This window comes from Felis catus, chromosome D2 (genome assembly GCF_018350175.1).
Source record: "Felis catus isolate Fca126 chromosome D2, F.catus_Fca126_mat1.0, whole genome shotgun sequence".
Classification (NCBI taxonomy): domain Eukaryota; kingdom Metazoa; phylum Chordata; class Mammalia; order Carnivora; family Felidae; genus Felis; species Felis catus.
The window spans coordinates 34,988,740-35,006,102 of record NC_058378.1 but is presented as its reverse complement, the minus strand read 5'-3'; the positions used below and the strand labels follow the sequence as shown (position 1 = coordinate 35,006,102).

Here is a 17,363-nt window from a genome sequence, read left to right as displayed (position 1 = left end):
GGTTAACTGACTGAGCCACCCAGGCATCCCTAAATCTACAGTTTTTATGTACAGGGATATGTCGATTTTATTTAATAATTTTAATATGATTTAAAATGTATTAAATAAGAACTTTAAATAGTAACTCACTACTTTTATATCATGTCATACTAGATAGGTAATATTATAAGAGTTACAAATTTGTAGTACAGTAACTGAAACAAGCAAATAAAAAGATTAATTGAAATACTAAGTAACATGGTATGTATGGCATTATTGCATAAAATATGATTGTCTCCAAAGCAATTCAAGCTATCTCAAGTTATTGGGCTTTTTTATCAATAATGGATGGTAGTCTGGGAAGGATTTAAAAACCTTCCTCTTTGGATAGGCAATGTAGTTGGTAAGGGAGGGAGAGAAAGAGGGTAAGAAAGGAAGGATAAATCGGTGGGGATCCAAACAGAAAAGGAGTAAAGGAGTTAAGTAGAAAGGAAGGAAGAGAGATGCAAATCACATAGTTACATAGCCTTTGGCTCTTTCTGAATCCTTCCCATAGCACATCTTTACAACATACCACTGATGTTAGGAACCTCCCTTGTGCTACAGTGAATCTCATTTTTTTTTTCCAGACCAGATATATTTATTAGAAAGACCCTAAGGAGAAAGTCAAATCCAGAAGCTAAATAGCAATCTTATGGTGCCATACCCTTGTCTTAATTGAAACTTCATTATCCTTAGCAGGAAATGTAAATATGTCAGAATTTTATAAGAGCACCGTAAGTATTTATTTGTTTATTTTAATGTTTATTTATTTTTGAGAGAGAAAGAGAGAGAGTGCACACAAGCAGGGGAAGGGCAGAGAGAGGGGGTACAGAGGATCCAAAGTGGCTCTGTGCTGACAGCAGCAAGCCTGATGTGAGGGTCAAACTCACAAACTGTGAGATCATGACCTGAGCTGAAGTTGGACGCTCTTTCCACCTTCCTTGACTGATCTTTTGGTTTTTTTTAAACATTTACTTTTTACATTAAAAAAAATTTGTATTAAATTTATTCATTTATTTTGAGAGAGACAGAGACAGCACAAGTGGGAGAGGGACAGAGAGAGAGGGAGAGAGAGGGAATCCCAAGCAGGTTCCCTGCTGCCAGAGCAGAGCCCGATGGGGGTCTTGAATGCACGAAACCTTGAGATCATGACCTGAGCTGAAACCAAGAGTGGGACACTTAATGGACTCAGCCAACCAGGGGCCCCTTGACTGATCTTATAATAACCTTAGATTTTGTCTATATCAAAGGCTCCTCTCACTGCTTATAGCAAAGAAAGAGGAATTGAAAGATCTGTATGAACAGTCTCAAGAAGGTAATGACCATTTTTTCTTGAAAGAAACAAGGCAATTCTTCAACAAGGAAGAATTATACTTTTAGATACAGTCCTATTACCCACATACATGATGGGAATATATTGATATGAGGAAAAGAAAAACCCATCTCTTCTGTCAGAATATGGATCTGGTGACAGGCTGGCTCTCTGGAAATGTTTGGAAATCATGTATCTTAAGGACTTCAATCTGACAAAAAGATATAAAAATTAAAAAAATCCTCTTAGAATAAAATATGCATAGACTGAAGAGACACAGAACTTCCAAAAATTAAAAATAATATCTTTACAAAGAACAGAAGTTTTCCTATACAAAGAAATCATCTGAATGAAGATATATTCATGTATACCACTTACCATATGTGGCACATCTAATTTATATTTATACATATTTTCATATTGAAATAGCAAATAAGTTCCATTTTACAGATATACAAAACCTGACAAAATACTTCAGATAAGATGGAGTTAATCAAAGTTTATTTATACTTAAAAGCACCGTTGGTTTCAAATGATTTTTGTCATTAAAAAAAAAAAATGGCCATTAAAATGGATTTAACCATGTAAACAATAAATACCAATAAAATCACCTCCCTGCCCCCACCCTTCAATAGGTAGACAGAGAGAAAATCCTAACTTATTCCATCTGGTTTGGTAAAAAGATTATAAGGGTTTATATATAAGGAGATACAGCTATTATTCAGGTTTAGAAAACATGGATTCAAATACCTAAAGCCAATTTTACATTTCCTTAAAAATGTCCTGATGTATTCTTGCAAATAGCATTCCTGGTTTGGCTGCATATCACTGTGCTAAACATGATTGAAGAGCTACTCAGCAATAACAAACAACCACATCAACAAACTGTGGAATTTCATTCACTGTTTTGTAACTCACTCATTGACAAAATAGATACATTTTTAAAAAGTTAAATCGTCACTCAGGAAAGCGTAATTTCAGTTTTCCTGATCTATACTAGAGATTTTTAATATAGTGAATCCTCTCTGTAGGGTCAAGAGGTTTAAAATAGATCTCCCTGCAAGATAATGTACAATATGGGCATACTGCCAACAAAATGATGAAACAGGTAGCAAATAACCTTTAAATAGAAATCATCTGTGAGATTCAAAACACTAGGTATGTGAGGGAGTTTTATCTAAAACATTATCATCCTTAATCTGTCTGAAATAATTAAACTGAAATCTTCTGCCCAATTTTCAAGCTGTATTTTATTATTTAAACTATCTTCAAGTGCATTCTATGGGTGATGTGACGTTTTACTGTGGAATTAAGTGTTAATTATTGACAAAGCAGTTATTATCATGAGATAACTGACCTTATTTGAGAGTTAAGCATCCTGAGGCAAAGTTGAGTGTACTTAATCCTGGCAGGTTAATTATCTAGTGATTATGGAGCCTTGAAAGGTATTAGTCCTAAGAACCATTTGCAAAATGACACTATTCAAAAAAACTTCTTAATTTAATAAAAATGAAAAACAAGAAGAATAATCAAATTCTTTAGTCATGTATTGCTAGATAATGACCACAAAGCAGCTAGCATTAGCAGGCATCAATGAATATAATTACCTGCATGTAAAATGTCCTTTATTGAGCTGATGACACGTGATTCCAGCTAACAAATGGTTGTTGCTGACGGGAAGTATTTTAAACTTTGAGGATGTCAGAAACAAATTAAAAATACAATGTCATATTTAAAGGCCTTATATACTAGAGTAGTTTCAAAACTACCCTAAGAAGAAATTGCCAAATTCAGATGTGAGGTTTAAAAGTACAACATGCAACATGCACTGTAACAGGACACCAAAAATTTTGAGGTAACAGAGAAATTTGATTCTGTGCATTTCTGAATCTGTTAAAAGTAAGCCATGCAAATCAAAATCACAAAAAGATGCTACTTCACATCCATTAAGATGGCTACTGTCAAAAAAAGGGGAAATAAATGTTAGTAAGGATATAGAGAAATTGTTAACTACCGACTTTTGCTGGAGGGAATATAAATAGTGCAGGTGCTATGGAAAACCATTTGATGGTTCCTCAAAAAGTTAAACATAAAATTGTTATCAGAAAATCCAGTAAGTTCCCCTTCTAGGTATAGAATAAAGGTCCTGAAAACAGGTATTCAAACAGATACTTGTACCCATTCATAGCAGCATTATTCACAAAAACCAAAAGGCAAAACCAAATTGAATGTCCATCAACAGATGACTAAATAAAGACAAAACTCTGATACATGGATAAACCTTGAAAACATTACGTTAAGCGAAATAAGTCATACACAGACAACTATTTCGTGATCCTACTTAGATGAGGAAATTAGAATAGGCAAATTCATAGAATAGTGGTAATTAGAGATGTGGAGAGTTATTGTTTAATGTGTATACAGCTTCTGTTTGGATGATGGAAAGGTTCTGTAAATGGACAGTGGTGATGGCTGCACAATATTGAGGGCTTATTTAATGCCATTGAATTGTACACTTAAAAATGGTAAATTTTCTGTTGTTTTTTTTACCACAATGAAAGAAAAAATAAAAGTAAATTATATCACTTAATAATTATACTTTGTTTTTAACACATTAATGCAGCAATGTTATTCCTGTGGACACTTCTATTTTGTATCTGGATTTGCCCAACCAAATATTTGCAAATATTCCTTGGAGAAGAATATTGTTTTCCCTGGGCAAATCTGAGAAAAGAAATAGTGGGGATGAGAAATGAGAAAAGTCTAGCTTGAAAGGTACTATAGTTGAGTCTGTGAAATGAATAACGAAAAAGAATAACTATTTAAAATACGGTAGGCATTTTATTTTAGATTTCAGAACAAAGACTTTGCTGGTTAGAATAAATTAGGCCAGTTTTACTGAATATTAGAATGTGTGAGAAAATGAATCCTTATTGTTGTTTTTTTTTAATTTTAAGCTGTAAGAAAAAATTTAAAGGATCCTTTAGTACTTCCACACAAATCTGTCACTTTAAAATGAGGAAATTAAAGGAATAGTAGTTGCCTAATAAATCAGCAAATTGATTATATTAAGAAAAAAATCTAAGCATTTTATTAACATATAAATATATATCATTTGCTAATATTTAAAGTGGGGTCAAAAATTTGAGTGTGTGTCTGCTGATATTCTAGAGTCTTTCTTATAGAACCAGATCCATAATTCATAGTTTATGATTTCAGTTTCAGTTCTTTAAAGCAGAATGAAAACTCATAGACATTTATCAAGCCATTCCTGAGTGTAGATATTTATAGCTTTTGCTTCTTTTAATATTTTATCGTTTTCATGCCCACATCTAATTCAAGAGCAACTTTTTAATTCATTAAGCTAATTCTTATTCTATTTGCATTCTCATTTTGTGAGATTATATAATAATTAATTATATGATGAAGATAAACTGCATTAAAAAGGTTTAGGAACAAATAAAGTGAGTCCTGGTAAACAAAGAAGTTTGTGGGGAAAGAAGTAAGGTGGTATACCAGAGAATAGCCTAATATCCACGAATTCTCCCTCATTTACTTGGAACTACTTGTTAAGTTTTGTTTTGTTTTTTGTTTTCATAGACTACTTGTTAAGTTTTATCAAAAGAATGAGGATTGCATGTTATCTAAGCAAGTTAGTTAAGTAAAACTTAATTAAGAGAGGAATAGGATCAACAGTCCTAGTAACACTACCAATGCCACCTAACAAAAATGGAGTAATCTCTATGAGTAAAGCTGAAACCGTACATGCATTAGAAAATCAGCCATAGATTGTGTAGATGAAATGGTTTTTGTGTAAAACACTTTTAATTTTAAAGCATTATTTAATGGTGGTGTATGATAATATTTAATAGTCTGTCAGGATTAAAATGCAGGACTATCAAATACTCCTCCTTTGGCTTGATAATACTATTGAAATATAAGGAAATCTTTCATGGAAATAATAGAAATTTGATACATAGTTAAAAAAATAAGTTGATATTTATTCATTTTAACATTGGTTCTTTGGAGTGACTTTTATTTGAGTGACTCTAGATTAATTTTTCCTATTTTCAAACTTCTATAAATGGAATCACACAGTATACATTCTTTTAAAATAGCTTTATGAGATATAATTGTCATTTAATAATCTGTACAAACAAAAAGTTAATAATTAGGTAAGTGTTGACACATATATCAAGTCCTGAAACTATAACTACAATCAAGATAATGAACACATCCATTATTTCCAACAGTTTCCTCACATCCGTTTGTGATCTTTGCCTCACAGTACATCTCTATCCCTAGCAACCATGGATCTACTCTGTCACTACAAATTACTTTGAATTTTCTAGAATTTAATTTAGATTGAATCATATATAGTGTACTTTTGTCTGGCATCTCCTCTTTCACTCAGCATATATATTTTGAGATTTATCCATGCTGGTGCATGTATAAATAATTCACCTCTAACGGTGAGTAGTATTTTACAGTATGGATAGATAATAATTTGTTTATCCAGTTACCAGCTGATGGACATTTGGGTTGTTTCCTGACTTTGGGTATTACAGATAAAATGGCTATAAGCATTTGCGTACGTCTTCTTTTTCTTTTAATTTTTAATGTTTACTTTTTAACAGACAGACAGACAGACAAAGTGTGAGTAGGAGAGGAGCACAGAGAGAGGGAGGCATAGAATTTGAAGCAGGCTCCAGGCTTTGAGCTGTCAGCACAGAGCCTGATGCAGGGCTCCAAGTCACAAACCGTGACATCGTGACCTGAGATGTCCAACCGACTGAGCCACCCAGTCTCCCCTGGGTATTCTTTATATGAACATATCCTTTCATTTCTCTTGGGCAAATACCTATGAGTGGAATAGCTAGGTCATATAGTGGCCTGGAAATTCTCTCCAAGCAGTAAGCTTAAGTAATCATAGGGATCACCTCATTTATTTCTGGTCTCACAAGGATCAATGTGAAGAGAGAACCTTGGTGGACAAGGCATTTAAAAATTTTTAATATTAAAGTTATCAGAAAAGCTTTAAAGCATCATTAATAGTGTATAACCTTCTGAAAATGAGAGCCAAGCGTGTTTTGTTTTTGCTGTTGACGTTTTTTTTTTTACTTACTCAAGAACTAGAACTTATTTATTTATTTTTAATTTTTTTTAATATACATCCAAGTTAGTTAGCATATAGTGCAATCATAATTTCAGGAGTAGAATCCAGTGATTCATCCCCTTTGTATAACACCAAGTGCTCATCCCAACAAGTGTCTTCCCTAATGTCCCTTACCCATTTAGCCCATCCCCCCACAGCCACTCCAGCAACCCTCAGATTGTTCTCTGTATTTAAGAGTGTCTTATGTTTTGTTCCCCCTCCCTGTTTTTATATTATTTTTGCTTCCCTTCCCTTATGTTCACCTGTTTTGTACCTTAAATTCACATGAGTGAACTCATATGATATTTGTCTTTCTCTGACTAATTTCGGTTAGCATAATACATTCTAGTTATATCCACATTGTTGCAAACGGCAAGATTTCATTCTTTTGATTGCCACTAACAGTTGACATTTTGAAAATTTACAGTAAGCACAGATTTGATTGTTGTTTCTGGGGTAAGAGGGAGAAAGAAAGATGAAACAAACCTACTTTCATGCCCTGAGAAATCTATTTTACACTTCATTGCATTTTGTCCTGGGGCGCCTCGATGGTTCAGTCAGTTAAACTTTCGACTTTGGCTCAGATCAAGATCTTGCGGTTCATGAGTTCAAGCCCTGCATCAGGCTCTGCACAGACAGCGTGGAGCCTGCTTTGGATCCTTTCTCTCCCCCTGCCTCTCCCCCCACCTCTCAAAAATAAACATTAAAAAAAAATAGAAATACAATGTCCCTTTTTTCCCCTGGAAACTTAAAGATAGTTTATTACTAAAGTATTCAAGGAGAAAAATGAGAGATGAGATTAAAGGAAAAAAATAAACAGTGCCACACTTGTTTTTTATAATCAAATATGGAATCTTATCCTTATTAACTTTCATCACTCAACTGGTATCTCCAGTTTATTAAAGTTTTCAAAAGTCTCATTTTGACATTCAACTTACTTGATATTTGTTAAAGTATTGCATTATCTGCATTATCTGCATTTGCATTCTCTGCAAATACAGCTTTATCTGAATAGTTGATAGCTGAGCAAAGCTCAGAGTAAACACTGAAGTGTATCACCAGAAATCTATTTATTTATCAGCAGACTTTTTGAGACTGGTTCAAGAAAACACCAAATATGTCTAATTGCCTCATATCCAATATTTATTTTCCTCGGTGGCTCAGTTGCTTAAGCATTTCGGCTCAGGTCGTGATCTCATGGTTTGTGAGTTTGAGCCCCGCATCAGGCTCTCTGCTGTCAGTGCAGAGCCTGCTGCAGATACTCTGTCTTCCTCTCTCTGCTCCTCCCCTGTGCACATGCATACACTCTCTCTCTCAAAAATAAACATAAAAAAAAAAGTAAAAATTTATCCAGACACGACTTGTAGCTTGTCATTTTACAACTTCCTCTTCTAGGTAGGGAAAAATGATTCTTTTAATAATCTATACTATATATAGATTATAACAGTATAATGTCTCTACTAGTCTATAAGTCCTAGTCTAACTTTACTAGTTGGTGCATTAATTATTTAAACAAGGTGGGAAAATATATGTAAGATAAAATTTCACCATTCTATTTTAAGTGTTCAATTCAGTGACCTTAAGTACATTCATAATGCTGTGCAACCATTACCATTTACCCATTTCCAGACCTTTTTTGTTATCTCACATAGAAGCTTTGCAACCATTAAAAATAACTCCCTTGGGGCGCCTTGATGGCTTAGTCGGTTGAGTGTCCAACTTCAGCTCAGGTTGTGATCTCACGGTTCGTGAGTTCAAGCCTCGCGTCGGGCTCTGTGCTGACAGCTAGGAGCCTAGAGCCTGCTTTGGATTCTGTCTCTCTCTCTCTCTCTCTCTTGCTCTCTGCCCCTCCCCCGCTTGCACTCTGTTTCCCTCTCTCTCTAAAAAATAAACATTAAAAAAATTTAAAAAAAACCCTCCCAATTCCCCCCCTTTCCTCCAGTGCCTGGCAACCAATATTCTACTGTCTCTAGAATTTGACTAAGTACCTCATATAAGTGGAGTCTTTATAGGAAAATCCAGTTGTCTGTGTATGGCTTATTTCCCTTGACATAACATTTTCAAGATCTATTCATGTTGTATCACGTATCAGTTTCATTTCTTTTTAAGGCTGAATAGTATTCCATTTTATGTATATACCAAATTTTATCTATTCATTTGTTGAGGGACTTTCTGTTTGTTTCCAACTTTTGGCTATTGAGAATAACACTGCCATAAATATTGACATACAAGTACTTGAATCCTTGCTTTCAGGACTTCTGGGTATATACCTATCGGTGGAACTGCTGGATCATATGGTAGTAATTCTATGTTTAACATTTTGAGGAACCACCCAATTGTTTTCAGCAGCAGCAGCAGCAGCAGCAGCAGCAGCAGCAGCAGCATTTTACATTCCATTCAGTAATGCAAAAGGGTTCCATTTTCTCCACCTCCTTGGCAATATTTTTTTCCTCTCCATATATTTGAAAATAACCATCCTAGTGTGTATCAAGTGGTATCCCATTTTGGTTTTCTCTAATGACTAGTGATGGTGAGTATCTTTTCATGTGCTTAATTAGCCATGTGTATATCTTCTCTGGAGAAGTGTTTATTTAAGTCCTTTGACAATTTATGAATTGAGTTGTTTTCTTGTTGTTGAGATATATATTCTGGATGTTAATCCCTTACCAGATATATCATTGCAAATATTTCTTCTCATTCCATGGGCTTTCACTTTGTTAAAATTTTTTTCAAGTTTTTATTTAAATTCCAGTTAGTTGACATACAGTGTAATACAATATTAGTTTCATGTGTACATTATAGTGATTCAACACTTCAAAGTGGCCTCATAGAATGAATTTGGAAGTCGTCTTTCCTTTTCCATTTTTTAGAATAGTTTGAGAAGAATAGGTATTAACTCTTCTTTAAGTATTTGGTGGAATTTGCCTGTGAATCCATCTGGCCCTGGATTTTTGTTTTTTGGTTATTTATTTATTTATTTATTTATTTATTTATTTATTTATTTATTTATTTATTTATTTATTTATTTATTTATTTATTTATTTATTTATTTATTTATTTATTTATTTATTTATTTATTTATTTATTTATTTATTTATTTATTTATTTATTTATTTATTTATTTATTTATTTATTTATTTATTTATTTATTTATTTATTTATTTATTTATTTATTTATTTATTTATTTATTTATTTATTTATTTATTTATTTATTTATATTACTGATGCAATTTCTTTGCTGGTTACCGGTCTGTTCAAGTTTTCTCTTTCTTCCTGTTTCAGTTTTGGTAGTTTATACATTTCCAGGAATTTATCCATTTCTTGCAGGTTGTCCAATTATTATTGGCATATAGCTTTTCATCATACTCTAATTGTTTGTATTTCTGTGGTATTGGTTGTTATTTCTCCTCTGTCATCTGTGATTTTATTTATTTGGGTCCTTTTTATTTTCTTTTTGATAAGTCTGGCTAGAGGTTCATCAATTTTAGTTATTTTTTCAAAGAACCAGATCGTTGATCTGTTCTATTATTATTTTTTTTTAATTTCTGTATCATTTATTTCTGCTCTAATCTTTATTATTTCCTTCCTTTTGCTGGCTTTAGGCTTCACTTTCTTGATACTGTCCTTTGATGCACAAAAGTTTTTAATTTTGATGAAGTCCAATTATTTTGTCTTGTTCTTGCTGTGCATTTGGAGACTTTTCTTTTTTTAAGTGAAGGCCATTTTGATATCATCAGCATTTTCTGCAAACCTAATAATCTTGGGCCTCTGTTCTTTTCTATTCTACGTCTATGCCAAACGTTTGGCATTGTTCTCTGGTTCTATAAATGCTTTCCATCTTTTTTACACGTGTTTAACAAATGTGAGCTCTTATTAAAGAATTTTCTGTGCTCTGCAATGTTTGTTTTTAAGGCTCCTCCCCATTTTCTTCCTAATTATGGTCATTTGATATTATAAAATCAGAACTGAATTTTTGATGGTATTCAATCATCTCAGGTTGTCTTTGATTCTAAAATCTCATTCTTTGCAATGATATTTATTTTTTTTAAAAGTTTAAGAAATTTTTCTTCTTAAAATACAGAACATATATTTAAATATTGCCAGTCTCATCTTTTCTGACTACAAAGAACTCTGAGTTCAAATATCAATTTCTCCCAAGGATTCTCAACCATACTGATGACCAATTCTTCCATGTTAATTTAAAAGACCAGATTAACACTTTTCCTAATTACTTCCTTTAATACTTCAGAAAATAAAATCAGCCATAAAGGAAATGTGAAATGTAGATTTTAACCAAGTGAAACTTCTAGCAGATACACAGTTCAAGGCTATTACCACTATTTCTTGCCATTATATCAGTTTGTGAATCATCGAGAATGTAGTAGTTCCCTTCAAAGTGTCTTTGAAGATATTCACACCATATTATTTTCTGTAAACCACTAAGGGGATCTCATAAATTATTTCCACATCAAATTTATTTTATTCTACACAGACAACAGTTATCTTATTTAGGTACAAAATCGGTGAATATAATCAAACTACATTACAACTATAGAACTCAAATCCAAATGGACTAGTTAGTACAACATGTTCACTTTACACATAAAAACCTGAGGTTCATGAAAGTTAAGTGATACTGCCCAGGTCACAAGAAGATATACTGAAGGTCTCTCTCTCTCTCTTTTTTCCCCCCTGTTTTATGGATGTTTAAAGTCTACAGGTTAAACAAAATCTGTAAGTACTAAATGAGCAAAAAAACCTATTTTCTACTAATTTAGAATGAAAGAAAGTATAATTTTAGTAAACAAAAGAGCTGTAAAAATTTATAAATTAAACCCCATTTTATCACCTTCAAATACAACATACAAATATTAGCAAAAATAATATTATTAATAAAAAATTTAATACAAATTATACCAACATTTACCCATAATCTATTAAATAGACTCACATTTTGAATAAATACTTAAATTCATAAAATATTAATTTTAGGCCAAATGCCCCTTACCTTAATCCATGAAAATTTCAGAGGAAAACATTATTTTACTGGTCAGAAACAAGTAAGTTGATGACCGAAAGGAGTGATGAAAATGATTTTTATCTGGATTGTGGTCATGGCTACATGTCAGGCATGCATTTTCAAAAGCTCATACAAATGTACAGTAAAATTTAATTTTACTATATGTAAATTATAAACCTCAATAATCTAACCCATTAAGAGACAATTTTTTATTATGATAGAAATTAATATATACCAGAGGAAATACTAAAAATCCTGAATTACAAACTCAAGACATTTTGTTGTGCAATTTTCAATTCTATTTATGCAAATATTTCAGTTTTTACTGATATATTTCTAAACTTATACACAAACCAAAAAGAGAAAAAAAAAGAGAAAAAAACCACCCGCACAAAAACCCCGAAAAACCACCAGGTACTTCTTTTTTTTAAAAAGTAACTCACCGTTTCATTTCCAAAAAGTATGTCAACGTAAGGCATAACTTTCATCAATGATTCCTTGTAGAACTGACTAATAAATGGTGCAGACAGATTCAAAGTAAAAATTCTGTTGTTTTCAGAAGCGTGGTTAGCCACTTTTAATACCGACTCTGGGGAAACTGTAAGAAAAAAGCCCTGGATAAAGAAAAAAAGGAGGGGAAATTAAAAATGTCATCTCCAGAGTCATTCTCAGTCAGAATAATAGAAATCTATAAAAAATGCAAAAGTCTACATAATACAAACTTTAAACTGCAGTTATAAAATGCAAGGCAGAAAACAGCAACATCTGATTAGAAGAAAAAAAACTATCATATGAGTACAATATGCTTAATATGTGCCATTATGTCAGAGTATAACACATAACTTATTTCATACTAGATTTGTATACTAAATATGGAAAGAATCCTGGGAATCCACATAAGAAAAAAATATTTCAAAGCCCTTATTCAATATAATAATTACATTTAAAATAGAAAAATAGTAATGAAGGCAGATTGGATCCTTGTAGCTTCTTAGAAACAGTTTGGATTCTTATAAGTGACATTATATTTATTAAAAAATAAAATTAGTTTCCTAAGATCATAGCTTGTTAGCTTATGAAACACCTATAGGGTTTTTTTTAGGAAGATTCTGAATTAGAATTTTCAAGTAATGAGAAAATAATTCAGTAATAACAGAAAAATATTTTAATTAAAAAATACAGTCATGCTTTCTACATAAAAGAAAGTATGAGCACAGACATGGATGATTACATAGGAAATTGGTTTGAATGATGCACAAGTGAGTGAAGGAATACACAAAAAGCAACAGAAGATAAAGTCGGAAAGGCCAGCTGAGTTAAGAACACAAAAGGCCTTCAGTGGCAGGTCAGGAGTCTATTAGATGGCATGGGGACAGATGATGGGTAATGATGTTTTCCTTGAAAGAAAGGAATAACAAGCCTGTACAAAAATTTAAAGGAAAGTTAATCTGGACAGCAACAGTTAAGACAAACAGAAAATCGTAAAGGAGAGGACAAGAGGAAGGCAAATGAAGTCAGCAGAAGTGATGACAGAGAAATCCAACAAGGAAAATTTCAAGAAGATACTTTAAGGTAGCCAAAGCTATCAGCGGGTAGAGAAAGAAAGTATGAGCAAAAGTCACTGGATTTGATGATTAAGTGCTTATGGTGTAAAGGTTAAAAAAAAAAAAAGCTATTAAAGAAAGAATGATAAGAAAGCAGGGGTTAAGGCTATAAATTATTTTGGAAGATTTATCAATGAAAAATAATAGAATCATCTGAAACACAGGCAAAATAGGTAAGCAAAATTAATGTCCCCCAGGACAGCTTATATTTGATGGTACTTAGATTCAAAGGACCAGAGATAATATCCCTAGTTTGAATAGGTAATAGAAAAGAAAAGAGCAGAAAGACATTTTAGTGGGGGGAAGAAGACTGGAAGAGTTGCTCTTAAGAATAGGGAAAGTTTGAGCATTTTTGCTCTTCAACAAGAAGGATCTATGGGAGAAACAGAAGAATGAAGAAGCAAGATAGGGAGGATGATTAGAAGGAACAAGAAACCAGAGGAAGTAAGGGCAATGGGAACAAGAAGGAAAGAAGAGCTAGCTTGTAAATGGAAGAAATAACCTTGAAAATGTAACGGAAACTTCTTTTAAAATTACAAAAAGGCTACTGAAATACTCAACTACAACTGAAGGACTAACCATTTCCATCATGCAAACTTTAAATACTTTAAAAAGAAAAAAACTCTTTTCTATTACTTAAAAATTAGAATTTTAAAAGAATATTAAAAAATTAATTTTGAGGCAGGAGTCATGTATACTTGAATTTGAAGGGTTTATTGCCCTGATAAACTCAGAGGTATTGAGAGAATTTTATAGTATAACTGTCTGTTATTAAAGTATTGCTAATGAAATTCTAATAAAAATGTTTCCCTATTATAACATATTTTTATATTATTTAAAGATCCCATTTCATTAATTCTTTACCAATATTCAACTATTCTAAAAGATAACAAATCTTAGTCTTAGGTAACATTGTTTTTTGAATGTTTTCACTTTACTTTTTTAACCAACCACCATGTCACTTGCAATCTATGAACATTCAAGCTGTTTCCTTTGCTATTTTTGTCACTTGGAGAATTAAAATGAACTGTTTATATAGCATCTTGTCTCCATAGTAATATGTATGTACTTGCTTTTTAGTCTTTCATTTAATGAGGAATGTTTAAAGCTAACCCCCCTCCCATTTCTCCCCAAACTGTTCCAGCATGAAATAAAAACCTCCCAGAGCTAGCATTCTGCCAGCTGTGGATTAACCACAGACAGCCATAGAATGGTCTACACAAATAGTAACCTGGTCAAATAATTAGGCTTCTCACCAACTTCAGACTGAAAATTTGATCTGTGCTAAAATACATCTGATTGTAATTTAAGGTACTGAACAGTATGTCCCTGGAGTCTAAATTTGGCCTCATTCCAAAAGTGTGTATGTTGTATGTGTGTTTTACTTCAAAATGCAACACAAGATTATTGTGATGTGGACAATATAACTTACATTTTGTTAATTTTATAAAGAATATACAAAAAACTATCAGTTTGTAAGTGAGGAAAATTCACAATTTAAATTAATTCCATTTTTGAATAGTCTCTTGTTTTACTTTAAGTAAATATTTAGTATTTAAACAATTTAGGATTTGTGTTCTGTTATAGTGCAAAGACTTAAAACTGATGCCAACCATAATTTTTCTTCCTTGATTTATATCCTTTGCTAGGCCATATGTTCTAGACTGTATTATCACCAAATATAAAAACAGTGCCATTATAAAAATTTTTTTTCAGGTGTCAGATTTGTAATAAAAACAGGCCAATAGTTTATATGGCTAGAGTTTAGAAAAATACTCTGTATAATCAATAAAATCTTATGATTTTTCTAATTAGGGATTTCAGTTTATACAACAGTTAATCCTATTACTCTTTGTCCCTATGAGCAACCAAAAGCAAAGCAGATTCTAACACTTAAGAAGTCTGATAATATTAATCAGTATTGAGAGTGAAGCAAGACGATTTTATCCATTAAAATGGAAAAGAAAACAGAACAAACAGGCAGGAGTGAGAGGGATGGCAAAAGACAAAGGTGGAGCCAAAGAATCATTTTAGCATAGCCAAACTTAATGCTTAGAAATCTCAAATACATGTGACTGAACAGTGTGGGTCCACTAACGCGTGGATTTTTTTGATAAATACAGTATAGTCCTATAAATGTCGTTTCTCTTCCTTATCATTTTCTTTTTTTTTAAGTTTATTTATTTATTTTGAGAGAGAGAGAGAGAGAGAGAGAGAGAGAGAGAGAGAGCCAGCAGAGGAGGGGGAGAGACAGAGGGAGAGAGGGGGAATCCCAAGCAGGCTCCATGCTGTCAACACAGAGCCTGAATCGGGGCTCAAACTCACAAACCGTGACATCATGACCCGAACCAAAGTCAAGAGTCAGATGTTCTGAGCCCCCCAAGTGCCCAGTATAATTTTCTTAATGCATTTTCTTTTCTCTAGCTTACTTTATTGTAATATATATTAATAGACTGTTCATGTTATAAGTAAAGCTTCTAGTCAACAGTAGTTAACTACTATTAGTTCTTAAGTTTTAGGTGAGTCAAAAATTATACACAAATTTTTGACTGTATTGAGGTTTGACACCCCCCAGCTCCTGCGTTCTTCAAGAATCATTTGTACATAAATTTGTCATCCAACTACTCTAAGAATTTCTCTGTGTAGTTTAACTCCTACAAAAGAGAACGTAAGAAATTAAATTGTTTAATATACTAAAAGATAAGGAAAGGAATTGCTCTTCTTGCTCTTTGCCAGTACATACCTTAATTCAGGACAATCATTTGGGGCTCTTTTTAATTGTCCTTACCTAAGTGCACGAATTTATTTTTATTATTTCCATTAACAATTACCCGAGGAATAGATGTGTGTGTGTGTGTGTGTGTGTGTGTGTGTGCACGTATGCATGTACATTGTAAAATTTAAGGATGAGTAACTCTTGGAAATACAAAAATATTGATTAAAAATGGACTAAAGTTACACAGAGTAACCATGCCTTATAATTATCAATTGTGAATACAGGGAGAAAAAAGACCCTTTGTTTAGAAAAATACTCTAATTAGAATAGAACAGGGCAGAAATAGATCCTATTATTTTGAAACACTCAAAACAATCTATTCGAACCTATCTACATATATATATGCATAAAATTTCAAACACAGTAGTAGTAGTAGTAGTAGATGTAGGTTAGAATTTGATCTATAAATAATGAGTAAACACTGGATTTTGACTAAAGGTTAAAAACTTGTAATTTAGTTTCCTTTCTTGCAAATACAGAACTATATAATTCTAGTTTGATCAAAGAGTTTTCTTTTACTTTCTTAAAAAACATAGACAATCTACAATAAAACAGAAGTAAATATCAAACTTCTGGAGTGGGAACGACTTTTGAGCCTAAAGAGAGAAGATTATCTAAAGATTTGCTAGAGAAAAATTAAGACTTTCAGTTGATTCTCTTCCAATCCTTGGAGGGGTTAAAAAAAAATCAGACAAAAGACCAGGAAAAATGTCTACAGTAAATATGACAAAGACTTAATATCTTTAGTCTATACAGAAGTTTAAAAATAGATTAAAAATTAAACAAACATTAGGACACCAATAAATATGAGCCAAGAACATCAAAAAGCATTCCATTAAAATAAATATGCTAGTAAATAAATACATAGACAAGTATTCCTCACTAGCAATTAAAGAAATAACATGGTGAAAAAAGGTTCTTCAATGATGAAGAAAGGTTGGTGAAATTAATATACTAATACTGCTGGTGGGAGGACAACTGACACTGTTTTTCAGAAAATAATTTGAATACACATGAGGAACCATAAACAAATTCATACTTTTTGACCCAATAATTTTATTTATGAGAGTCTACATTATGGAAATAATCCAAAATATGGGAAAATACACATTTATCAACATATCAGCATAGTATTTATTTTACTGAAAACCTGGAAATAATGTAAATGCTTAATGATAGAGGAACAAATAGTCAAGAAAGAATTGGCATATATACCTATGTTAAACCTGGCTGTTGATCATTTAGAATGTGGCTAGTTCAGAGAAAAGTGTGGCTAGTAAAATTGGAGACCTGAATTTCAAATTTTATTCAATTTTAATTTAAATGTAAGAAGCCACATGTAGCTAATGAGCATATGCAATGTGGCTAGTCCAACTGTGGAAATTAAATTTTAATTTAATATATTGAAGTTTAGAAATAGAAGCAGTGGAAAATATTTTTCTGATAAACAATTTTATTGTTTTGGTAGGGCTAC

General features: G+C 32.2%; 1 protein-coding gene across 5 annotated transcripts in view; it reads right to left on the bottom strand.

Moving 5' to 3' along the window:
• ADK (adenosine kinase) overlaps positions 1-17,363 on the bottom strand; it is a 523,245-nt gene that overhangs the window by 157,862 nt on the left and 348,020 nt on the right. For all 5 annotated transcript variants that reach the window (XM_045040997.1, XM_045040996.1, XM_019813326.3 and 2 more), the window contains one exon: positions 11,953-12,123. In XM_045040997.1, coding sequence (XP_044896932.1) covers positions 11,953-12,123 — 171 coding nt within the window. The remainder of the gene's footprint in view (positions 1-11,952; positions 12,124-17,363) is intronic.